Genomic DNA, 26,578 nt, shown 5'->3' on the forward strand with positions numbered 1-26,578 from the left:
AGAATGGCTAAGAGAAAATCATAAGGATAAACAATAAGAAAATTCTGAACTACATGTGTGAACTTTTTGGTTTGTTTTTTTTCCCCCTGAACTTTACCACTCAAATCATTATTATTTTGATAAGCCTATCCTGACAATAACCCATTTTAGATTTCTAACAGGACATTTTTTAAAAACAGAATCAAACATGGTCATGAGAAACTTTTACTAATATAACCAATTCATTACCAGTTTTTTAAAAAATTAAAAGTATAGATTGGACCTTTTATGACCGAAAACGCAGTATTTCTCTTTTCCCATTTTACTTTTCCTGTTATGATTTCCTTTGTCCGTACTGAGCATCTTTTCAATTATGTTACCCATTCCTTGTACCTAAATAGCACCTGCAGAGAGCAAGCATCTCCTTTACAAAAAAGAAAATATAAGGAAAAGTTAACTACATTACCTGAAGCTATAGAACAAATCAGAAAAAAAATTGGGTAAAAAAAATGTGATGCCTCTCCAGCTTCCAGAAAGAGGCAACTGAATCCCACAGAATGTGCTTCCCATTTCCCGGCATGCATTACTTTGCAATTACTGGACTATTTGTCTTCTCCACTGTTCCTAATCTGTTGGGTGGTGTTAATTAATTTAGCTAAGAGGCAGATGTTAAGCATAGAAACATCCTATGTATCTTTGGTTTAGACAATTTCTAAAAACATAGTTAGATCTTTCAGGACTAAACTTACAATACTTTCCAGTGAGCTGATAAACAAACCATGTATCTTTTACCAGTCTGAAAGCTATGACTGAAGAAAGTGAAATTTCCTAAAAACCACATGATTATGAACAGAAGTTACATTCAGGATAGAAATATATTAGCTGATAAAGATTCCAAGTTCCAGGGTAATAAGTCTGTTTTTCATAAACTTTTGACAATAAGAAAAAAATAAGAAATGTGTAACTTTTTTAAGAAGGCTATTTCATTTTATGATTTAAGTTTTGGGAGTCTGATTATTCAGACATATTCTAAGCTATAACTAAACTGCAGAAATATGCAAAACAGATAATCAGTAGCTAAAACATGTCAAAATTCATGTACTTGAGTCAAAGTTTATAAGGAGTCTGTCTCAGATCTTCATGCTAAATATATTTGTTCTTTTTATGAAAACTGTCACAAAGTTGGGGATCTGATAGTATTTCCAATTTAGAAACTGGTGCTTGTATAGCTAAATTTGCATAATATAAATGTATATGAGATCTTATTCTTTAGTAATTCTCTATTAAGTAAGTATTATTATAAATGGTGCAACTGACTTGGTTGAATTATCAAGTGGTCATATGGTCAACCCTGAATTTATTGCCTATAAGAAAGTTCAGGAACTCTGTATGAATTTTATTTAGGAAAATTTCACTATACAGAGAAGAGAGGGAGAAAGACAAATGTAAAATGCTGATGCCTTTGCCTAGAATACATTTATATAGTGAAGGTCTGGAGAGAGGATGAGATTGGAGATGGAAAACTCATCTTCATTCAGTCTTGGCCTCATATGCTTTTCATACTTAATGTGAACTCATCAAGAAAACTCGAGCGTTCAGAACTACATGTCATTATGATATTTCATAGTTTTGTCAGTATGTTTTACAAGCCAACTGCTGTAACTGGTTCTTACAACAACAACAACAACAACCATGATCTGATTCAGCGCTGTTCTTGAAAATCTCTGTTCATATAATCAAGTGCTGGAAGGCCTTCAACACCACCTTACCATAGACATTACATGGGTAAAGAATCCAAGCAAGCCAGAGTTGTCCAGTGTACCATTTTTGCAGATAATAAAAACATCTAAGGCTCTCCACTTTTTGTTGAATGTAATTTTAGTTGCATTGCACAAACTATGACATAAAGTTCCTATTTTTAAATTTCTAAATAATTTTTAATTTCCGTTTTGTTTTTTTTATCTAAAACTCCTTGGGGAAAAGAATGTGTGACAGAGATTTCATGGTTTCCCAATCTTTAACAAAGAAGTGAAATATACTTAAAAGTATACTTTGAGTAATGTGATTTTCGCCTTAGGGTTAACTTTTGGAAGCTAATGTGCATAAAATAATTCTGCATTTCAAAGCCTTTAGATTATCATAGGCTCTATTATATAATATAATGTCTAGATCTCAAAAATGGATACAAAAATTACAAAATTTTACCACCTTCCAACTACTGATTTTTCTGTTTAAATTTCCCATTTTATCATAGCATCTTTAGAAATATGTAAATCCACAACTTGAAAGCTAAAACTTTAGATTTGGGTTCTCTTAGGTTTTATTGAGTCCAAAATCTTAATTTCACTGATTAGACTTGCACTGTCCAAAAAGACAGGCTAGTCACATCTGGTTATATAAATCTGAATTTAAAAAATTTTAAAACTTTAGTTTTTCAGTTACATTAATCTATCAAATGCTTGAAAGCCACATGTGGCTCATAGTTACCATATCCACTACCATATTGAGTATTTCCACCATCACAAATTTTTTTATAGATAATATTGTATCAGACCAAAGGAAAGAAAGTAATGTGTATAAGATCACAATTTGTTCGCAGTAATGCTAAGACTAGAATTTAGATATTTTAAATTTTACTTTCAGTTGTTTTCTACTAAGCCACACTGTCTCCAAGTGCTAGTAAAGAAAGTAAGGAGCCATATACAGTGAATAACAAGCCCAACTATATACAAATTTATCTTATTTTCATATAAAGTTTGAAAGTCAGTCATGTACTTGACAACCAAGAAAATCTAATAAATTCTATGAAGGAGTATAAAGAATAACTCCCCAAATCTTTGAAACCTGAAACAAAACAAAACAAAAATACTCTTCTAAAAATTACTGGATCAAAACAGAAATCAGAACTGAAATGTTACCCAAAATTTAATGAACATAAAATTTTATAGAATACGATTAAAATACTGAGGAAAACACAAGAACCTTAAATGTAATTTAAAAGAGAATTTAATTTAATTTAAAAGAGAAAGGCTATAAATAAAGCAAACAATCAGTTTATAAATCTACAGCTAGTATTACTTAAACTAGAGGGTAGAGTTATTAAAAATAAAGAACAACATTAATAAATCAGGTATTTCTTCATTAATAATTGAAGAACAGCCAAATTTCTTCCAAACCTAATTAAAAGACAACATGAATATAAGTAAACAAGGGTGGACACAATAACAGACACTGAGGAAATTAAGTTACAGAAGAATATTATTTCAGACTGATAAATTTGAAAATTCAAAAGAAATAAATACAAATTAAAAATTTCCACAAGGAAGGTTAAAAAGTGTGAGCTCAAGCAATAAGCATAAAAATCTCAGTGACTGTTAAAAACTGTATTAAAAGAGTAACAGTGATTTAACATTTATCCATTCAAATGACATTAGAAACTTAAAAAGAGTTGTGCAACTGATAGATGGAAACACACTAGATAAGATTCAACTGTTATTCAGTTTAAAAAACTATAACCAATTGGTCTAAAATGAAACTTCTAGAAAACTGTGAAGGACATTTTTAGAAACAAAAACAGCAAATAAACTATAAAAAAATTAAAATTCTTAATGAATTCTCATCAAAATCTATTACTACTCTACTCACATTGTTTTAGAGATTAAATAAAATTTGTATATTAAACAATGGCATGAATACTACAAAGAAAACAAGTACTACTGGATTAAGAGAATTCTAAAAAAATTACAGCTAATAAGAGAATTTATTAAAGTGTAAGATTAATATACAGAAATCAATAGTTCTCTTTTATATTAGAAATGGCCATTCAGAAATTGAAATGGGATACCCACATAAAAATATTGACGAAGTTATAAAATAACATTACTAATGTAATGAAGAACATAATACGAGGCCTGAATAAATAGTGAAACAGGCCATATTTCTGGTCAAGGAGATTTAACTGTTACACATTCATTAGTACATCCCAAAGCAACATATTTAATATTGAATGTACAACAGGTTCATAGTGACAATAATATCTCTCATCTTTTTTCTTTTTTACTATCTTCATTATAAAAGATAATTATCCTTCTTACACATATTCTCTGTAAGGGAGAGGACCATATTGAGTATGCTAACCACTCTATCTTCACTGTTAACATGATATCTAACATAAAAAGAAAAAACCTAATAAATTTTGTCTAATAAAAGCTATCCTATCTAACCATAATTTAAAAATAAACTGCTGAGCTCCAGAAGGGTAACTCTTCAGAGAGTAACTGAGGCAATTCTGTGTCCTTTAAAGGAAAATGGAAGTTTCTTTGTATTGGCATATTGTATTTCAAAAATGAACTTTCCCTCCTATAGCAGAAAGAGCAGCCATGCAAGACTATCAGACAGGAGAGCTGAGACCAAGAATGGCTTAGGTACTAACTAGTTGTATGAGCTAAGTTATTCCCTTTCTCTGAATTCACATTTTCCATCAGTGAAAGTAAGTTGCTGTACGGCTGAGTGATATTCACAAATTCTAGCCTCAGAGATCATACAGAAATATGTATGAATAGAATGGAATGAAGTATGGGGATTTGCTTCAAAATAATCTGGGGAGAAGGGGCAACTGAGCAGGAGAATAGACTGGAACAAGACTGGCCATGAGTGGACACTTGTCAAACAGGACAGGTGCATTCTATTAAAGTATATATAACATTTCCTGTAGTATAGCTTTTTTTTAAATGCCAAACTAAGTCACTGAATAAAATCTGTATTTTAATAGTCATTAGCCTGTAGCTGCAGGATCATGATATCATCATCACTGAGCACCGTTGGCTGTTGTATCAATGATCATAGGTTTCTAGGAGACCTCATCTATCATTTTTAATGTTTTTCTCCTCCTTTTAAGTGGGCTATTTAATGAGAAGGGGATATGCAAGTCATACAAATGCATCATTAGGCCAAAGGATATTAATGTAAACACCAAACTCACTCATTGCTCAGCCTCTTATAAAGAGAAAAAGAAAGACAAACAGATGGAACAAAGAAATGATTCAAAGAGTAAAAATTCCCATTCTATTCAAAGAAGTCTGCTTTCTAAAACCTCAGAAGATGAAGAATATTTTATTAAATCCAACCAGGAGCTTCTGAGAGGGCATATAGCACCATGGCTTGAAATCAATCAGATGTCCATTGTACCTTTTAATGTTTGGATTGAATACACTTAACTTTCAGTGAACAAAGTTCTTCGAATTAGGTGGTTGTTCACAAATACAGTATATGAAATACAGCAGGGAAAGAAATAGTTCCCTTCCTTCACAACAAAAACAGGCTCAGTAGCAATCAAAACCTCATCTCTTCCAGAATGCTAAAAATTGAGATTAAGGAATAATAATAAATAGCTTATGTTGCTAATAATATCCTAAATTCATAAATCACTAAGTTGCCTTTTGAAAAAAATGCAAACTTATTTGCTAAATCATCAAACAAGGAGAAATCAGTTTGCTCTTAAAACTTTATAAGCATTAAATGTGTTCTAATTGGCATAGGAAGTAAAGGTAAATCCCACTGGGTATTATAAGGTTTCTTATTTTTGTTTTCTGTACTAGGGATTAAACCCAAGGCTTTTATACTGAGCTAGATCCCCAACCTCCCCACATTTAAATTTTTCCTAATTTTGAGAAAAGGCATCACTAAGTTGTTAAACTGTCCAGGTTGGGCTGGAATTTGTGACCATCGTGCCTCAACCATCCAGATCACTGGGATTATAGGAGGCAACTACCATGCCCAACCCGACAGTGCAGTTTTTAATCTGCAGAAGAATGATGACTTGGCTAGGTTCTTTCAAAGTCCTCTTCGCTGCCTGGAGCAGGCAGGAAATAATAGGCAAGGGAATCACCCATATGCACAGGAGCCACTCTTGTGCTTTCACACATGGAAAGCACTCATATACACCAAGACTTAGCTGAATGTGCACTTACTAAAGATAGTTAACGACAGCAAGGGAACATCAGGCCCACGCAGCAAACTTGATTGGAATTAGATTAGATAGGGACTCTTTTGGTGTTGTTTTTGACTGATGTTTAAATATGGGAGCTCTGGGATACTACTGTGTGGGATCCATGTGCAAAGGCAGAATTTACAAAGACCCAGGAATATGGGATGGGATAGCAGAAAATTCTAAAAGATGGATTTATCTGAGGAAGAGTACACTGTTTTCCTAGCAATCCGTTTCTCATTTCCCAGCAACCAAGGAGAGGGGCCAGGTTATGCCTGTTCCTCATTCAACTGACACTAGAGAATGATGGGCCCTGCTGCAGGAGTACTCGTGCCTGACTTCTACCCAAGAAAGCCAAAGCAACTGTCCAGGAGAAGTGTCTATATTACCATGGAAGGCAGCACAAGCAACTTGTACATACTTCCCAGGTATGAGTAATGTGCCAGTTTAAAGGTATTTTAGTACATGAACAAAATATACAGGAGGCTGAAAGGGCATCCTCAAGGAGGGTCTGTGTATGAAGGTAGCAGTGGAAAATCCAGTGCTGCTGGGGAAGCATTACCACTTTCCACCAGGGTGGCTGCGGTAGGAGGAACCATGAAAGGGGTCACCAAAAACATACTATGTACCCCTGCTGAGAAAGAGAGAGACAGAGAGACAGAGAGACACAGAGAGACCCTGTGAGAGACAGAGAGAGCTGTAAACATCTTTAAGATCAGAAAACATGATCCAGGAATATTATACTCACCAGCTATGAAAGAACTTTCTTGCCTCCCCTTTCTCCTGAATTTTGATCTGGGTGGCTGCTAAGCAGTGATTTGTAAAAGGTGGTAAATTCAGAGAAAGAAACAGAACAATACCATGCAGCCTTCTATAAAGACAGGAGAGCAGAAGAGAGGAAAAGCCCTGTTTCTGAATGTATATTTATGCACTCTTCACTATTTTGTACTGGACTCTTGAAATCTGAAATCAAGACTAAGTTTGTAAATTGAACTGACCTAAGGTCAGTTTATTATCAGAGTGAGCTGAAATGTCATGCAGGCTCTGAGTGTTCATCAAGGGCAAAGAAAAGCTTCCCTAACTGAATAAAGTCTAAGGCACCACAGCAGATAAAAACAGCTGTATTTTTATTTCATCCACATACAGTTTGCTCAATACACTGCATACAGAAGAAAGACACATAAACCACATCCAGCCATGCTTGCTGCAACTGGCCTTGAGACACATTCACAAACACAGGGTAGTTCACCATTAGTACTGTCTTCTAAAACTACCAATTAGCAGCTCTACAACTGTGTTTGATAACAATATTTAATAATAATTGCTAAAAGCCAAAAGAAAGGTCTCCAAAACCAATGTACAGAAGAGATTAGTACCCTCCAAAGAGTATGGCACTGCCTATCCATTAAATATTCACAGATGGCAGATTTTAAAGAAATACAAAATAATACAATAATACATTAGGAATAAAAGCTAAGACCAGTGTTGGCAACAGAATAGAAACAATATAATACAAGTAGAGAGAATTTTTCTTAGTGGTTATTTAGTAATATACATCTATATATAGACATATATAGATATATCTATATGTATCAATGATCCTAAAAAATTAATAAAGACATCCTATGTATAGGGCTTTATACTAAAAAAAACCAATAAATATTCAAAGACATAATTTCAAAAATATTGTTATTGTTATTAAACAATTATAAAATCTGACAAGGCATATGAAAAAGTATCTTTCAGATGTCAGACAACTGGCAGGGCAGACCTATGATCTCTGAGAGAAAGGAGGCCAGTGAGATGGGTATAAGCTGCACCCATTTCACTGCCTGGTGAGACTTTTCAAACTGCAGTGCAGGAAGTGAAATCAAACAGTTTGCTGTGTTTAGAGAAGCAAAGTAAACTAAAATTTTAGTTCAGATCTCAAAATACAAGATATATATATATATATATACAGAGATAGATATAGATATATGTATATATAGAGAGAGACAGAGACACAGATGACAGAGACTTACAAAGATTTGCAAAAGTGCTTTTGGCAGCATACTGAAATATGACGCATATATGAGAGAAAATTAACCAAAGGCTGGGGAAAGAAACCCTAGCAAGCATTAGGCACAAGATATCTAAAACTCATGTGTCTGAAAACTATTCACATTCCTTCCCAACAGTGAGGGAAACCTCATAATATGTGGAGCATCAGAACAGTCCTCAGAAGATACTGCCCAGGACGCTAAGTTAGACTGAAACTAAAGGCAATGTTCAAATCATCTTAAAGATGAAAGGCAAATATTCAAATGAAAGCTACAAAACTTGTGGTACATGAAACATTAAAGATAGTGGCAAGCTGGATCTATATACAGGAAAAGTACAAGAAGGAGTAAATGTGTGGAAAAATATACAGGGATTTCTACCCTCATTTCTTACTCACTTAAAAAGAGAGTTGTCTGTTTAGAGCCAAAATAATAGCAAAGCATTGTGGATTTATAACACTTACAGAATAGAAGATAGGATGAACATTAACAAACAACTTAGGCAGGAAACAGTTTACTGCCACATGGTTCTTAAATTATATGCAAATAAGAGAATATTATTTGCACTAGAATGTGATGAGACCCTAAAGAAATCACTTAAAAAACTACATTAAAGGTAAGTCATAAAAATACTTAACTAATCCAAGGAAATCAGAGAAAAAAAGAAAAAAGAACACATGAGCTAAATAGGAAAAAGAATCACATGCTGATACCTTTGAACCCAACCATATTAATAATTACATTAAATGTAAATGGTCAAAACTTCCAATTAAAAGTCAAAGACTATAGGATGATTTAAAAAAGCAAGATCTAACCATACTGTCATAAAATCTACTTTAAAAGGCACCTTCTAAAATAGGTTGTAAGTATAAAAATGGACAAACATATACTGTGCATTCATAACAGACTTCAGAATAAGGATTATTAGTAAATATAAAGAGGTAAAGAAATAATTAAGAGAGAACATAACAATCATAAATGTGTATGAATGCAGGTAGTAACACCTCTAAAATGCAGGTAGTAACATGAAGTAAAATATGGTACAAGTGAAAGAAGAAATAGACAACTCCACAATTACACATAAATGCTTTAATACTACTCTCTTAGTTCTGAAAGAAGGACAAAGAAGACTTGAACATCACTTACTTAACCTGAGCAACGGCCACAGAACTCAACCCAACAACAACAGAGTACATGTTCTATTCAGATACAATCAAGACAGTCACTAAAATGTCCTGTATACTGGGGCATAAAAAATTTCTCACATTTAAAAGGATAGAAACTATGCAAAGTATGATCTCTAACATCAAAAGAGTTAAACTAAAAATTGTTAAATAAAATTAAGTATTTTGAAATTAACTGATGAACTTGTAAACAACAACCAATGTGCCACAGAAAAATAACAAGGAAGAAAACAAAGTATTTTGAAGAGAATAAAAACAACACATAAACATTTTGGTATGTCCTTAATATTGTGTTTAGAAGGAAATTTATAGCATTATTTTCTTATAGTAGAAAGAAGTTTTGAGTTAATGGTCTGAGGCAGGAGTTGGCAAATGTTTTGTATAAAGGGCCAAATATAAAATACCATTAGCATACCTCACAGATCTCAAGAAAACATTCCTTAAATTCATCTGGATCCAGAAGAGACACAGAATAGCAAAAACAATCCTGGGCAACAAAGACAAGTCAGGTGGAATCAAAACCCCTGATATGAAATTATACTACAAAGCTACTGTCATAAAATCAACATGGCACTGGCTAAAAAACAGACCTGAGGATCAATAGAACAGACTGGAAGCAACAGCCACAACCACAAACACACTCAGCCACATAATCTTCAATAAAGGGGTCAAACAAACTCACTGGAAGAAAAACAGCCTCTTTAATAAATGGTGCTGGAAAAACTGGCTTGCCACCTGCCAAAGACTGAAAATAGACCAAAGTCTATCACTATGCACCAAATTAAAGTCAAAGTGGATCACAGATCTCAATATTAAAACAGAAACACTAAATCTATTGGAAGAGAAAGTAGATAAAAATCTTGAAGACATAGGGGTAGGCAGAGAGTTCATGAACAAAAACCAAACCACACGGGAAATACTTCAAAGAATCAACAACTAGGATCTCATCCTACTGAAAAGTTTCTGCACATCTAAAGAAATCATCAGCAGATTAAAAAGAAAACCCACAAATAGGGAAAAAATTTTAGCTGACTGTTCCTCAGGCAAAGGTCTTCTATCTGGAACATACCAAGAATTAAAGCACATCAGCTCCCTCAAAATTGAAAGACCCAATCCAAAAATGGGCATGTGAGATGAATACACACTTCTCAGATAAAGAAATACAAATTTCAAATAAATACATGAGAAAATGTTCAACATCATTAGTCGTTCAACAAATGCAAATTAAAGCCAACACTGAGATTTCATCTCACCCCAGTAAGAATGGCTATCATTAAGAAATCAACCAATAACAAATGCTAGTGAGACTGTGGAGAAAAAGGAAGTCTTTCCACTGCTAGTGGGAATACAGACTGGTAAAACCACTGTGGAAATCAGTTTGGAGATTCCTCAGAAAACTAGGTCTAGAGGTCCCATTCAACTAAGCTATTCCCGTTCTATTTTCCCAGAAGATCTGAAAACATTGTATCACAGCAATATATGTGCACCCATGTTTATAGCAGCACAATTTGTAATTGCTAAATTGTGGAAGCAACCCAAATGTCCATCCACTGAGAAATGGGTAAAAAAATTGTGGTACTTTTATATAATGGAATATTTTTCAGCTATAAAGAAAGATAAACTAGAGGTTTTTGCAGGTCAATGGTCACAACTAGAGACCATACTCATAAGTGAAATAAATCAGACCTCCACGTGTAAGTAACGTATTGTCTCACTAGTGTAAGAACCTGAAAGAGTGAATAAAAATTAGGAAGTATGACAGACATTGTGAAACGAAAGGAAACTTCTCAAAAGTGAAGAGCAACTAGGGTGAGGGAAAAGAGAAAAGAAAGAAGGGGAAATTATGTATATATGTACATACAGGATAGCTAACATAGTTGTACGACTGACTTCTATCGCTTTACTGAAAGGAACAGTTAATGACCACTTATTTGATCTATCTCGCATGTCTCTATTTGTTTTCCTGAGAAACCACTTTGAAGATATCAATACGTAATACCACAATCATTGTTAATTTCCTACCACTTTGTCTGTAATTCAGTATTGCTTGTATTGTTCTTATGCTATTTTGTAAATGGATGTCTGTTTGTTAATATGCTTTCCTTCTGTTATTTTTAAAATAAATTTTTAAAAAATGGCCAAATAGTAAATATTTTTGGCTTTGAAAGTCATATAGCCTTATTTTAGCCTGCTTTGTGTTGCTATCAAAGAAAACTGAGTCTGGGTAATATTCAAGGATGAAATATTTATTTCATACACTTCTGTATGCTGAGAAGTCCAAGAGCAAAGGGCCACATCTGATGAGGCTCTCCTTACTGAATCATACCATGGCAGAAATGGGGAGGGCCAAAGATCTCATAAAACAAGGCAGCATGAGGGGATCAAATCCACATTTATAATTCTTCACCTAACTAACAGTAATGACATTAATCCATAGCCTCCATTAGTTCATTAACCCTCTGCCCTCATGACCTAGTCTCTTATTAGTCCCTGCCTCCTAACACAATTGCATTGGGGATTAAGTTTTCAACACATGAACTTTGGGGGCTACATTAAAACATAGCAACTTCTATCCTAATTACTCATCTCTGCTGCTGTAGCACAAACATAATCATAAACAATATGTATATGAGTATATATAGCTGTTTCAATAAAACTTTATTTATAAAAACAGGCTATAGGCCAGATTTGGTACATGGGTCATAGTTTGCCAACTTCTGCTAGAATACCATCTCCAGATGTGCAAAGAATATTGTCTGTTTTGTTAAAAAACTAGAACAATGGATGACCCTTAGATATATGTTATAAATATCTGTTACGTGAATGAATTAACTTACTCCCCAGGACAAGCAATAATGAGTTAGATATTAGTACCACTGACAACGCAGTACTACACTAAGAGGAAATGATGTGAAAGGACAAGTATTTAATCACAAGTAAGTCTACCTAGAAGTCCTCAGTGCTTTCACTATGTTGAATTAATAAGAAACAAGCATTACATAGTAACTGAAAACACTTCACACTATTATGTGTATATATATTTTCTACCTGCCCATTTTTCTTACTGATGGTTTGCACTTTCCTGAGTATTAGGTCCAAATGAAGAATATGCTAACCAGCACACTAAATCACTATGTTAAAACTACATCTAGATGTGCAGTCTTCATCTGATAGTAATCTACATATTTCTATTTACATATCTCTGGGTTTAATATTGGACTACACAATTGATGCAACTAAACTGACTGAATCTTGAACAAAGAGTGTTTAATTGGGAAGACTGCAGATTAGTTTTTTAAAAACAGACATTATGTTAGAGGATTCAATCAATTATATGTACTCCGATATGTAGCATACATAAGTACAATATTAATTTGTATTTGTTCTTTTCAAATGCACAAAGAAGGAAAAATGTGAAGGAAAAACAAGCATCAAAAATGTCCCATTTTCCTTTGCCTTAGGAATGCCCCATTTCAATCCTCTCCACATGTAAGGAGAGGGCCCTTGTCTCTAGCGCCACTTAAGCACAGTGGTCCTGTCCAATAGGCTGCTATTTTATGCTTTGAATAACTAGATTTCATAGCTGATCAGAAGTATCTGCTTCCCTTCATAAGCCAATAATTTATGCCAGCTGTTTTCCAAAAATAGGCATTAGGAAGGCACCAGAGCAGATCTGAATGTTGATTCTGTGGCCTGTATGTTGTTTCATCCTTTCCTAGCTTGCCTATGGTTTTTACCACCCTCATAGTAAGCAGAGAACCTGCAGGAGTGAAATACTATTTTGTCAAATTTTCTCTTTTTGGATGCTTAGGACAAAATTGTTTAAAAATATCCAACCACGTGGGACCAATGCTGCATACTAAGGAGCTATTAAAGGGTAAAAAGTGCCCACAGTGTTTCTTTGTCTTATGGCTTAATGTTTATTATAATCTGACACTGTATGACTGATGGTGATGCCAAGATGCTGAAAACTCAGGGCTTATGCAACCACTGAAATATTATTAAACTCAGTGAAAGATAAAACTAAATGAAAAATGATATAATAAAGCTGAATTTTTCAGCTTCTTGACTGTCAGATCTTGCAATATAAATGTATATAAATTGTATAAATAGACATAAATCTTTTGGACAAATAGAAAGATTGCCTACTGATTCTACATAAGATGGTAGGATATATCTTAACTATTACCAACAAAAGCAAGAGATGTATCCACAAAGAGAATTTAGGATAAATAAGTCACACTGCCTCTTGCAAAATCCTCTTGCTTGTGTCTGTGTATTTTTAGCCTAATACTCCCTTTTCAAAATGTTAAGTGATAAAGCTTTAAAGAAAAAGAAAATAATAGCCACTATTTGTAGAGTGCTTCAGTGTTCACTTTCATTTTCTTCTCACTTAATACTAAAAAAAAAAGTTGCAGATCATATCATTTGTAAGAGGTAGACCTCAGATTAAAACTCTTTTCCAAATGAAACCTCATAATCTTGACTCTGAAGCTGTTCTGAGTGAACCTTAAAGAATGAAATTATACACTATAAATCACACACACAGAAGTCAGGAAGTGATTATTAGTTACTATATGAACAACAACCACAAAAGTCCCATCAGAAAGGACACTACCAACTTCCATTATCAAAATAATGGAAGCAGACTTAAAAACACTTTTTATCCTTTGATGTTACTCCATGATATCCCAGAATTCTGCACCATCATGCCACCAGGTCCACTCCTTTGGAAACCCATGAATTCCAAAGTATACTAATTCAGAGAAATAGACATTTGCAACCCTACTGCTTTTCTCCAGTGACTAATGCTGTTCCTTTCTTTGTCAAGAGTCTTCAACTTCTTCTTTATTTATCAAAACACTGCTGGGAGTGGTGGCACACGCCTGTAATCCCAACAATTGGGAGGTTGAGGCAGAAGGATCATTGTGAGTTCAACACCAGCCTGGGCTACAAAGTGAGCTCAAGACCAGTCTGAATTGCATAGCAAGACCCTGTCTCAAAAAGACAAAAAAATACATATATATACATATATATCAAAATACTGACCCGTTTATTTACCACACATTATATGTTGAGCTTTGTGATCCAGTACTTTGTGCTTTTCCTCATAAATTCCTTTATATAGTCCTATAAACTAGGTACAATTATATTATTCCCATTTTACAGATAAGGAAATGCCAGTAATGGCTCAAGTTACACTACTAGCAAGTGACAAAAGTAGGATTTCAACCCAGATTTATTCCTGTTTCTTTAAGCATTAAATTAGTAAAGCCAGATGGCACCAGAAAAATCAACTAGTCTTAAATCCTCATTTTACCATTGAGGATATTTTAACACAGAGTTTAAGCAATATGTTCAAGATTATACCTTGCTTGCTGGTAGAGTCAGGGCAAAAACCCAGATACTTGCTTTCCTATGCTTCTTTTACTATCCCATATTGCATTTTTCATAAAATCTGAAAATAGAAATACATTCTGCTTTCTTACAGCAATAAGTATTCCAATAAACTGTCCATCTGACTCACTTAATGATGCTCAGGAAACCCTACCTGATTCTTTGAAACCTGCAGAACCTGCCAACCCTTATAACTACAGTTGATTTAGAATGACTGATAATTTTATAACTCAAATAATATAATATCTGTCATTTACTAAAAGTTTCTACTCTTGAGCAGTCCATGGTATTTCTTCTTACATTTTAAGTATAAATGGATTTTGATCATTTTTCAATGTGTTTTCTAAATTTGGTCACATATTAGAATCTCTTTTTTTGTTTTTGAATCATCCATACCCAGGATAGATCCTAGATTAATTAGATTCTACGGCTAGAATCTAGACGTGGATATTTTTTAAATGCAAGGTGATTTTAACAAATAACAAGTATAAAATTCAGGGCTTTGATAATTACTAAAACTCTGTAATATCTTTCAAGTAGTACTAGATCAATAGAAGTAACAACACTATCTCTAACATTGTCATCAACTGTATTAATCTAATTTTCTCAAAAAATTACTAGAAAAAGAGAGATTTTAGTTAAAAAGTCCTTTTACCTATGCTACGGAGAAATACAAGGAAATCCTTAAACACCCATGTGAAAAAAGAAAGCTTAGCTCCCAGCCAAAATAAGCTCAAAATCATGGACACATTTCTACTGTCATTTCCATGCATGTAGTGAGAAAACAATAGCCTGCAATGTAACAGATAACACATGTATTGCCTTACCAATCACAGTCCTTTTTCAAAGCTAACTCTAACAGGCTTGTTCCTTGATTTAGGTCTTTTTGGTCTTTTTGAGACAAGGTTTCACTACACAGTTCAGGCTGGCCTTGAGCTCACTTTGTAGTCCACGCTGGTCTCAAACTCCCAGTGATGCTCCTTCCTGAGCCTCAAGAGTGCTGAGACCAAAGGCGTGTGCCACCACGTGGGCGACTTAGGTCATTATTAAACAAAAACTGCATTTCAGAAGCACATTTAACCATCACAGGTTTTGCATTCAGGACAAAAGACAAAGTAATTGATTTGGGGGGTGTCAACCATTTAAAAAAGGGCTTTAAACACTGCCTTAGAAAAATGTAATTAACATAAAAGTCATGAACTTCTTAAGTATTCTTTCTAGATATAAAACCTTATTTATAATAATGCTCATTATATTTTATTTTCACTAGGCTATACTTAGCCTATACAAAAAATTATCTCCAACTGTTTCTCTAAAGAAAATGTTATTTTGGCCTTGACTTTGCTTGTTTTAAATTCCAACTACATAGTAAACTCACAATGCTGAATATTTATCAAAGCTTGTTAATTTCTACACTTTGATTCAAACAAGAAATATATACAAAATATTCATTCATTTTTATAGTTATATTGTGCTATCACAGCATTTTTAGATTTTCTTTTTTTGAGATTTTTTTTCTTAATATTTCAAAATAATCTAACCCAAGCATAATTCAGAAAGAAAAAACTGTCTACTTACAGGTATCATCCAGTTGGCGAGGTCACCATGCTTGGAAACCTGCATTGCTCCTAGCATTGTTAAATCAACATGTCCCCTGGAAAAGTAAAAAAGAAAATATAAAGCAAATATCACAAGGTTAATGTCCTCCTCGCTTGAAACTACCAGCCATTAAAATGATTCTATATATCCCCAAAATACATTTGCTTTCTCTCTTCACAGCTGACTTTTAAGCAGATCAGCTCCAAGTTGATATAGAGAAATGATCATTAAGAGTTCTTAAAAAAAATTACAGGCTATATAGTCACCAGAAACAAACTAGCCCGGATGTGCACAGTGAGTTTGTTTGCTTCAGTGAGGAAGAATATAACTCAATTTGAAGGCAAACACCAGCTAGAGTGAACACACAATTTGAAGAAAATGTCTGGATCTTCAAAATGGACAGTGGAAATGTTTTCCTCAGTTGAGTTGGCACTAAGATATATATTCCTTTGAGGGTTCTTTTCCTAATGGTGAGCTGGATATTTCAGTGTCAAACCTTCAGTGGGAGCAATTTTATAATGTCTTGACGCCAAATAAGCTGTGATAGTTTTTTGGCTAGAAAATGGGGTTATGTCTCAGAGTCCTGCTCACGTGCTCAGGGGATGACTCAATTCATTTCACACCGTGGGAAACATGAGGGGCTCCATTATTACATACCCTCTAATCATCGCAAATGATTCATCGCTGGAGAAAAAAGAGGCTCCTGGAAGAACAGTAACTGTTTCCTTGCCTAAACACACACACACACACACACACACACACACACACACACACACACGAAGACAAAGGAAAAAAATACTATTACATTTCTAAGAGAACCACAGTAGACAGAAATGTAAACATCTTCACACCTTTCAAAAATTTTAATCTTTCTTTACCAAAATGCAGTGTATAGTGGGTAGGGGAACCCAGTCGGAATTTGTCCACCCTGTGAAGACAAGTATTTTGTCACCAACATTGTTTAGCATTGCTCCTGCAAGGTGATCATAAAAAGCAGACTGACTTTTATTGTGCTATTGTTTGGAACTTCTCTACAGCCAATGCACTCCTCTATTGCCTATACCTGTACAGCCTCCTACCACTGGATTCCCTTCACAACTCACTATAAAATGCTAACAGGAATGAGGAGGGAACTTGTGGGTGACATCACTCAGAATCCAATGCTACTGCAAGTCACTAAAGCAAAGAGATGGTGAATAAACATGAAGAGAAGAAGAAATGCAAATTTGAAGGGAATGATGCAGGAGAAAGTCTTCAGTTTGTACTTCATCTTTTACCAATTTCTAGCTCTACATTAACTCAAAATATTTATCATTTCTCCATTAATTTCTAATTCTATCAATGAAAAATAGCATTCAAATTTAATCCGCCCCCACTATTCTTAAGAATTATTGCACATATTTTATACCTATCTGTTTCTTTGCATAATCAGAATAATTTTTATAGTCTTATTCTTTCAGTATATATACTTCCAAAGTATTGTAGTTTTTTGCAGTGAGAAACTATCTAATAAAAAGATGCTTATGTTCTGAGGATCTAATGCATAACACAGTGACTAGATAGTTAATAATACTGTATGGCATACTTGAAATTTTCTTACAAAGTAAATCTTAAATGTTCTGAACACAAAGAAAAAATGGTAGCTATATGAAGTGACACATCTGTTAATTAACCTGATTTTGGTACTCATTTCATAATTGTATGTGTATGTAAAATCATTACATAATATACATCAAATATATGCAATTTTTATTTGTCAATTACACCTCAATAATGTTGGGGAGAAAATACAAACTAATGAGCAATATAAAAAGGACCCACCTAATTCCTTAATATCATCAAGGCTGAACTCTCTTCCTTTTAACCTTTCCCTTCCTTTCTCTCTCTGATTCATCTTATTCTCACACTCCTGTAAATTTGTACTAAAACCATAGGACTTTGATGAAATCAGAGAATAATATAATACTGGCCAATAATTTTAACGTTAACTTCTAAGAGGTCCTCTTGGAAGGACTTCTAAAATTTACATCTCATAACAGTTCAGAGTTAGAAAAGAACTTATGTCTGCACACAGCTCTATCACTTGAGTCATCCCAAGCTACCCTCATCTTTTGATCTATTTCCTGTCTGTCTGGAGCTTCAGGTGCCCAGGACTAGCTCTGGTCTCAGCCAGAACAGTGCTCATGGGCCACGTGGCAACAGGTAAATGAACTGCCAGAGAACACACACTGCAATGCCCCAGTGTAAGATAAGCCAGGCAAAAAGAGGGGAGAAAAGCTGTAATTCCAATGATCAGAACAGAAAAACTCCAGGATACATCAGGACAAGAAGTAGTGTGAGCAGCACCGGCTCCCAAGCTAACCCCCAACTTCTGAAGTGTTGCTGAAAGCGAGCCCTTAGATTAATATTCTCATGCATGTGAGCTCTAGAATGGGTAAAGAGTAAGCCTATTTACATCACACTGAAATATGAATTCCCCAAAGCAGTCTGATTCTAAATGATGGAAATATTTTCAGATCGTTGAAAGCATCCTAAAACTGAAAAGCTTTGGAAAACACTTTCTGTTAAGGTTAGAAGGGACTTCTGGGAGGCACATGATATTGATGGATTGAAAGAATACATACAAGTCCTTACTCTGAGTCTGCTACTCAGGAACATTAGCCTTATTATTGTAATTGTTGTTATGCAGTGACACAGGGTATAGGTACATCTAGCAAAAACTGTCTATCCTGTGAAGATTAGTATTTCATCATTAACAATATTCAACATTACCCCTGCAAGATGATTACCAACTTTTAGTGGCACTATTGTTTGGAAATTCAAACATTAGCTTTCACTACAGTCATTATTATTATCTCCCTCTCCATATCTACAATGCCACTGCAGCTCCTGGGGTAAGTGCCGTAGCACTTAGCAATTGGCTTACATGGGTTTTACAGCTGGACTGACTGGGCTCTGGTTTTACAACAGCCACAATACAACTAAATCTTATCCTAAAACAACTGCTATATCCAACAAAATCAGATCCTCACCAACCCTATGAGGTTAGGGTGTCAAGGAGGAAGAACTGGTAGAACAAGAAAGGAGCAAAACATAAAAATTCCTATTGTTTGTGTTCTAGGTATTGAATCACTGCGACATTTCTTTTAGCTTTTTGTAATACACAGTACAGTACTCTATTTTGTGGTCACGCTACTGTGCAATAGCATACCAAGACTTCTCACTCCTACCTAACTTTAACCTAATACGCACTGGTCAACATTTCTCCATCCCTGTCTCCCCTACAATGGTAACTACCACTGTATTCTCAACTTCTATGAGATCAATATTTTTTTTCCTTTATATGACTGAAAACGTGGTATGTATCTTGCTGGCTCTGACTTATCTCACTTACTATAATAGTCACTGGTTTCATCCATGTTGTCAGAAAGGAGAGACTATCATCTTTTTTAATGCTTAAATGAATTCCATTGTATGTTATGTATGTATGACTGTTCCTTTGTCTAATCACCAGCTGCTGGACACTTAGGTTATTTCCATACTTAGCTACTGTGAATAGTGCTGCAATGAGCATCAGCGTGCAGATAGGTGTCTCTTTGACACCTGATTTCATGTCCTTTGCCAATACTCCTAGAAGTGGAATTATTGGATCATACAGCAGTTTTAGCTTTAATTGTTGTATTGTCATTATTTTAAATAGCTACTTTCTAAATAAAAATAAACCTACACTGATTCCGTGATTCACTAATATAATGTCCAATGTTGGCTGAAAATAGTCATATAAATAAAATCAGTAAGACAATTAACACGAAGAAAGATCATTCTTTTATTTGGCTATTCTTAATTTATCTTATCCAATTTTTCTGTGTGTATCTGAACCTTTTTACAATATTTGGTCAACAGAGTAATTCAGTTTCAGTTACCATGTCTTTTGCCTCATAATTTAACAGGTCATTCATTCAATCATGAGTAAATGTCTACAATGGGCCTTGAGAAGTGTTACAAACAAACGTCAGCCACCTAAACTACTGGTTCTCAAACCTGATAGCCATCAGAATTGCTTGGAGGGCTTATAAAACTTCAGACGGCTCTGCACCAGCCTCCCAAGTTTTCTAATGCAGTAGGTGTGTGATGGGGCTGAGAATTTCCTTCCTATAAAGTCTCCGGTGATGCTGATGCTATGATTCTAAGGACTTTGAGAAATATTTCTCTAAGCAAAGGCCCTTACTATCCAGCAAAAGAGATACATATAGGCAAGTAACTATAAGGCAAATATGGTAGAAAGGCACTAAACATGTGTAGATTCAGAAGGGAATTTTTGAGCTGCAGAGGGATTGGAAGAAGACAAAAAAGCTAAAACTCAAAGGATGGACATAAGGCATTTTGACAATAAACGACCAGTAGGGAGATGGGAATAAAAAAGGAAGAGGGCAAAGTAAGTATCTGGTGAAGGACACAGCAAGAGCAGAGGCACGAACTAAGGAAAAACTGAATCATGGTCAGAGTACACCCCGTAGCCCAGTGTGAGTAGACAATGGCGTCTTTGTGTGACATAGTGAAAGACAAAGCTGGAGAGGTTGGCTGCAATAATTACAAAGATATCAAAGGCTGTCCTATTTGTACCTTAGCCTGAAGGCCTATGACTCTTCACATGTGGTACAGATTCCTCTAAAGCAGAATTTGCAGCACTATTGACCTTTGGCACTGGACAACTATGGGAGGTTGTGTTGGCTGTCATAGGATATTTAAGAACATCTCTGCTCTCGACCCACTACAAACCAGTACCACTCCCTCTCCCAGGCATGACAATAAAATGTATGACCCTCTTGCCAAAGGTCCTCAAGGTCAGAATCATGCCCTTCTCTCAAATCCATTGAAAGCCACTGTAGAAGGTGCATGACAGGGGGCTGGGGCTATTCATAGACATGCTGATTCTTTCTAAAGCAATTTTTATAAAGATAAGTCATTAAAAGTATTAACTGTGTATTAATATTAGAAAATAGTATTAGAAAGATGCAAACTGTACATTAGTATTAGAAATTTCAAAATTTCATTGGTTGTTGGTTGGAGCCCATATATCCACAGGATCCTTGAAGTATTCTAAACACTGCTGTCTGCACCTTTGTAAAATTCAGATCACCAGCTGATGTAACTCAGTCTATAAAGAAAGAGACCAAGTATGAGGAGCAGGAGACTTTGGGAATTCAGTCCCTAAATGTTACCCACGCCCAATTACTTTACTTCACTGGACTTCAGCTTCCCAATCTGTATAACTAGGATTCACCTGAGGTTCAAGTGATAAGACACACGTGACAGAATACCCTCTAAATCCTAGAATGCCGGCCCAGAGGTAATGCAGTTTTACATAAACTTATGATACTACTACTTAGCTTAATTAACTCCTTTTAGAGAAAGGAATCCTTGGAAATAGTTCTATTATCATTTTGATACTTTGAAACAATGAATGTACTTAAAAACATAACACTTCATATTCTTCAAACAGATTTCTTTCAAATTAACATAACCAACACACTGATCTTCCAGGTAATGTGGGGAAGTGGAGGAAATCACCAATTCTTATTTTAGATTCTCCAATTCAAATTATTTCTTCCCTGATTTGTATAGCTCCAAAATCAAAAGTAGTAAAAATCTCAAAAAAGAATTCAGTAAAAGAGTTAGAACATTACTAAATGTTCTAACTAATTTGTAGCTTGGCTTTCCATTAGCAATGAATTCTTATTTTACAAAGTATGGCAGTTAAAGATTATATGTGGCATTTCATAAGTTGCAACATAAATCTGGTGGCTTCATTAGGATTGAGCTATATTTAAGCTCAATGGAATCAGAAATGCCTACCGTCTAACAGTGTCACTGAAAAGATTAACTACTTTTCTAAGGAAAGTGGTTTTATGAACTCAAGCCTGAAATTTGGAAAATGGAGTTATTCATTTTACAAATAACTCACTAACATCATAAATTAATTAAACCAAGCAGCAAATATTTTCACAGGTCAATGAGCTATTACTAAAGAGTACAGGACAATTAAATTATACCCTTGGTTAAATGTCATTGCTTTATCACAGTGAGCTTTTTAGAGTTGAGCTGCGTTAACTAATTCAACTATTCAACCAGAAGCTGTATTACTTCCCAAACTCCACGTATCAAGCATCAGTTCTACTTGGCAGCTGGCCTTTATGTTCAGTTCATATTGCTTCTGAGATTTACACACATTATTTTTAACACAAAGTAAGAGTAACACTTTTCTGTGGGTACAATGGATAAAACCAGTGCAGAAAAGTATGCTAGAAAATAGAAAGTACGGGCTGTTCCACTCCAAGGATGAGGTGTAGCCCCAATATTATGGCAGTGCTGCCTCAAGGTCAGGCAAAGACAATGGCTAAATGTCCAAGCTTTTATTTCTCCTGTAGAGACGTACATGTAGAGTGCAAATACATTAACTCTAAGTCTCAAACAATAGACTACTAATAAAAGGCAAAACACATGATTATAGAAACTGAAGAAGATAAAGCTAGAGGCCTTGACTCAGACAAACTCTACTCTTGCTCACATGCTTGGGTTTTAGTGGTAGAGTACATCCTTACACACCTATGTGCATTTGGAAGATGCTCTCTCATTCCAATGAGAACTAGAGGACAGTATGCATCACTAATAAAATCCCTAGCGCCATGTATTTTCTTTCTGCTTCTACAGATTCACTCCCACCTTCTCCATCAGAGACAGCTAACCTATTCTGACTTAGGATTGGCCTATGAGAGGCATAGGCTAGAGAACCAGCAGAGAAAATCCTACACCATGTTTTGGTTACTTTTCTCTCATTGCTGAGACAAAATACCTAATGCCCAAAATTAAGGAAGGAAAGGTTTATTTTGCTTACAGTTTGTGGAGGTTTTAGTCCATACTTGGAAGGTTACAAGGCAGAGTGGCACATGGCGGTGGGCTACAGCTTACGGCAGCAGAACACAGCAAAAGCAACAAGCACACAAGGGGGGAGTGGCAGCAAGCAGCCTCTTCCTCTCTCTTACATATACAAACTATCCACCCCAGGGAGGGCGTAGCTCTCACACCCACAATCAATCAAACTCTAAAAGCCTGCCCCATCACCACATGAGGCTTTGGGGGGACACACAGACACAAACCATAACACACCACACCAAGGTTGACGTAAGTTGGTGGTCTTCTATCAAAGCCTAAAGCACCTGTTAAGTGACCCTCTCCTACCACTGCTCTTGAGGCCCACAGGCAATCATAACTACCTGTGGGATTTCACTGTCCAATCTGGGCTTCCCTTGATCTTGTCCATACCCTTATAAATTGCTCTTTCCTTTAATTTTTCTCAATAATCCCATTTCTCTACATTCTCTATGTACATGCAGGACCTCAACTAACACATCAAAGCTTCTCTATCAGTTTGTCTCCAATTGCATTTCCTCCATTATCTTAGCCATCTCTGAAGAAGAGGAGACTTCAAAAAGGGACCAGATTCCATCTCACCCCAGAAAGAATGGCTATCATTAAAAAGTCAACCAATAACAAATTCTGGAGGGGCTGAGGGGAAAAAGAAACCCTTCCCTACTGCAGGTGGGAGTGTAAACGAGTACAATCACTATGGAAATCTTTTTGAAGAGATTCCTCAAAAAGCTAGGATTATAAGAAGGCCCATTTGACCCAGCTATTCCTCTTCTGGGTATCTTCCTGGAAGAATTAAAAAAACATCATATCACAGTGATATATGTGTACCCATGTTTATAGCAGCACAATTGTAATAGCTAAATCTTGGAAACAACCCAAATGCACATCAACTAAGGAATGGATAAAAAAGATTTGGTATAATGGAATACTACTCAGCCATAAAGAGGGATAAACTTGAGACTTTTATAGGTAAATGGATGCAACTTAATGGACGAGACCATATTCATAAGTGAAATATATTGGACTCACATGTGTGAATATCATATTGTCTTCCTGGTATGATAAGGTCTAGAATGTACAATAGATATTATGAAATGGGAAGTAATTGTTTAAAAGAAAAAAGGAACTAGGAGTGGGGGCAAGGAAAAGGGAGAAAAGGAAGGGAAAAGGGAGAAAAATGCAAGATAGCTATACTACTGGTGTTTCTTAATTCAGTGAAAAGGAAGGTTCATGTTAATATCAACTGGAGAATTTTTTATGCCTACATCTTGTACTCCGAGTAACTACGTTGAAGATGACAACATGCAATGAATTAACTATTGCTATTCATCTATTATTTTGTTATGAAATCCTGTTTTACCTATTGTCAATTAAAAAAAAAAGGGACCAGAAAGGCTTATCTCAATTCTCAATGATAAATACAGTGGAGCAGTCTCTAGGAAAAGACAAAGAATTGAGTCCAAACCCTTGTTATTGTATAGCACTGAATCAGGGTAACAGCAAAAGAGAAATAATATGAAACACGTTACTTTACCTGCATTGATTAGATCTGCATCAGCTTCATGTTCTAATGGATATGGGCCCTGTCAAATACAGCACGTATTCAGTTACTAAAACAAGATTTTCCTGACTCATACACCAAAATTCAATGTAATAACTTTCCTATAATCCCAGTACAATTATTATCCAAAGACTTGAGGTGAACCTTTTAAAACTAATTCCATCTTTTTCACGGCTATGTTACTCATATTGATTAAACTTTTCTACACTAATAATTATAACTAGGCAGATAAACATTTTCTAGATGTTTTCAGTTTGAAAGAAACATTATGCTATTAGACATACATATCAACAAAACAAAAATAATTACTAGTACCTATTATGCAGTCATTGTTATTCATTAAACTCTTCCAGTAGGATCAATGAATATCAACTACACAGATACATTTTCTGTCTAGAAGGACTTGGAGAGGCAGTTTCATTTTTCCAGTGTGCAAAACTTAAAGGCTTATATTTGGAGTTCTAATATTATCTTTCTCTACATGGATGGATATTTTTATGTTCCCTTTGCAATTGCCTCAGGAAGTTTCTCTTTCTTCTCTCTCTCTCTCTGTCTCTCTCCCTCTCCCTTTCTTCTGCCTCTCTGTGGGCTCGCTTGCGCGCACGTGTGTGTGTGTGTGTGTGTGTGTGTGTGTGTGTACATGCTGGGAATCAAATTTAGGGCCTCACAAACGTTAGGCAAGTCTTCTACCTCTAAGCTACATCCTCAGGTAATTCTGTATCTATTTTATTGCACAATTCTACCTACCTGAATATAGCAAGTAATTTCACTACCTAATACTATTAAAGAGGGGAGAGCGAAAAATAGGAAAAGAAAGGAGCATACAACGAAGCCAAGAAAGAGGAAGTATTGGCTATAACATTTTTACATACTTTTAAGAGACCAACAATTACCTTGTAAATAAACTGAAGTGTCAACTGTTTTATATCTACATATGTGAATTTCCCTTTACAAATTAACTATGGATAATTCACATAAAGTTATTTCCTTTGTCTTCGAAATGAGGAGTTGATTATTGACTAACAAATTTTAAGGTACCTGAAACAACTGAAGTCTTTGACTTCAACAGGAATCTGCTTTTATCCAGACACAACATTTTTGTATCTTTGAAAATGGTCATGATTATCACCTCATTTATTCAGTATCAACTATATGTCCATGATCACTTATATATTATAAACTAATATACATTTCCCATATTTCACTGCATTACTAGTTAATATGTACTGGAAAATAAAACATTAGAAATGCTGTAATTGACAAATTATAAGTAACCCATACCATACTTGTAATTAATGAAAATGTTAATTTCCATCTTACCAAACCGAGGACTCCATTTTCACTTTGAAGATGAACAGTCATATTTGGGCTTATAAAGTTGCTAGCCAAAAGAGGGATTCCTATGCCCAAATTAGCTAGAAAAAGGTGTTAAGGGCCAGCATAGCAAAGAAAGACATTATCCCATAAACTTCTGCACCTATAAATCTGAAGAGAAGTCATCTTTACAGAAAATTTGCTGTGAATGTAATTACTGGATATATTCTCCCATCGTGCTTGGGCACTAGTTTGTCATTTTCCAAAAAAGAAAATGTCCAATGAGTCATATTATTTCTCAATAATAGTATCCTTTCCCATAAGGATATCAAAGAAGTGGCTTCAGACTACCCCAGAAGTCATTTTAACGAAAGTGTAAGACTCACTGATTTTTATGAATGTGCTGAGTAAGTTTAGATGCATGTATGACTGATATATCATTAAACATAGCTTGATCTTTGTTTAAAATCTATTTTCACTAATTCAAAACTCTTGCTAAAATACAGGTAATTTAATATTCCAAAAAAGGATACTATTTTAAAGTTTTCAGGTTTTCCAAAGATATCAAAATATCTGTCTAAAGTTATCA

The 26,578-nt window shown here is 35.0% G+C and overlaps 1 protein-coding gene across 1 annotated transcript in view; it reads right to left on the minus strand.

Moving 5' to 3' along the window:
* The window catches only part of Oxct1 (3-oxoacid CoA transferase 1), a gene marked incomplete at its 5' end in the record, with an annotated part of 112,670 nt that overhangs the window by 38,694 nt on the left and 47,398 nt on the right, over nucleotides 1-26,578 (minus strand). Inside the window, 4 exon segments of the mRNA XM_013514992.1 lie at nucleotides 16,164-16,239; nucleotides 16,842-16,914; nucleotides 24,649-24,697; nucleotides 25,996-26,090. Of these exon segments, the coding sequence (XP_013370446.1) occupies nucleotides 16,164-16,239; nucleotides 16,842-16,914; nucleotides 24,649-24,697; nucleotides 25,996-26,090 (293 nt within the window).

Source organism: Chinchilla lanigera, unplaced genomic scaffold (assembly GCF_000276665.1).
Source record: "Chinchilla lanigera isolate Chin_1 unplaced genomic scaffold, ChiLan1.0 scaffold00025, whole genome shotgun sequence".
Lineage (NCBI taxonomy): Eukaryota > Metazoa > Chordata > Mammalia > Rodentia > Chinchillidae > Chinchilla > Chinchilla lanigera.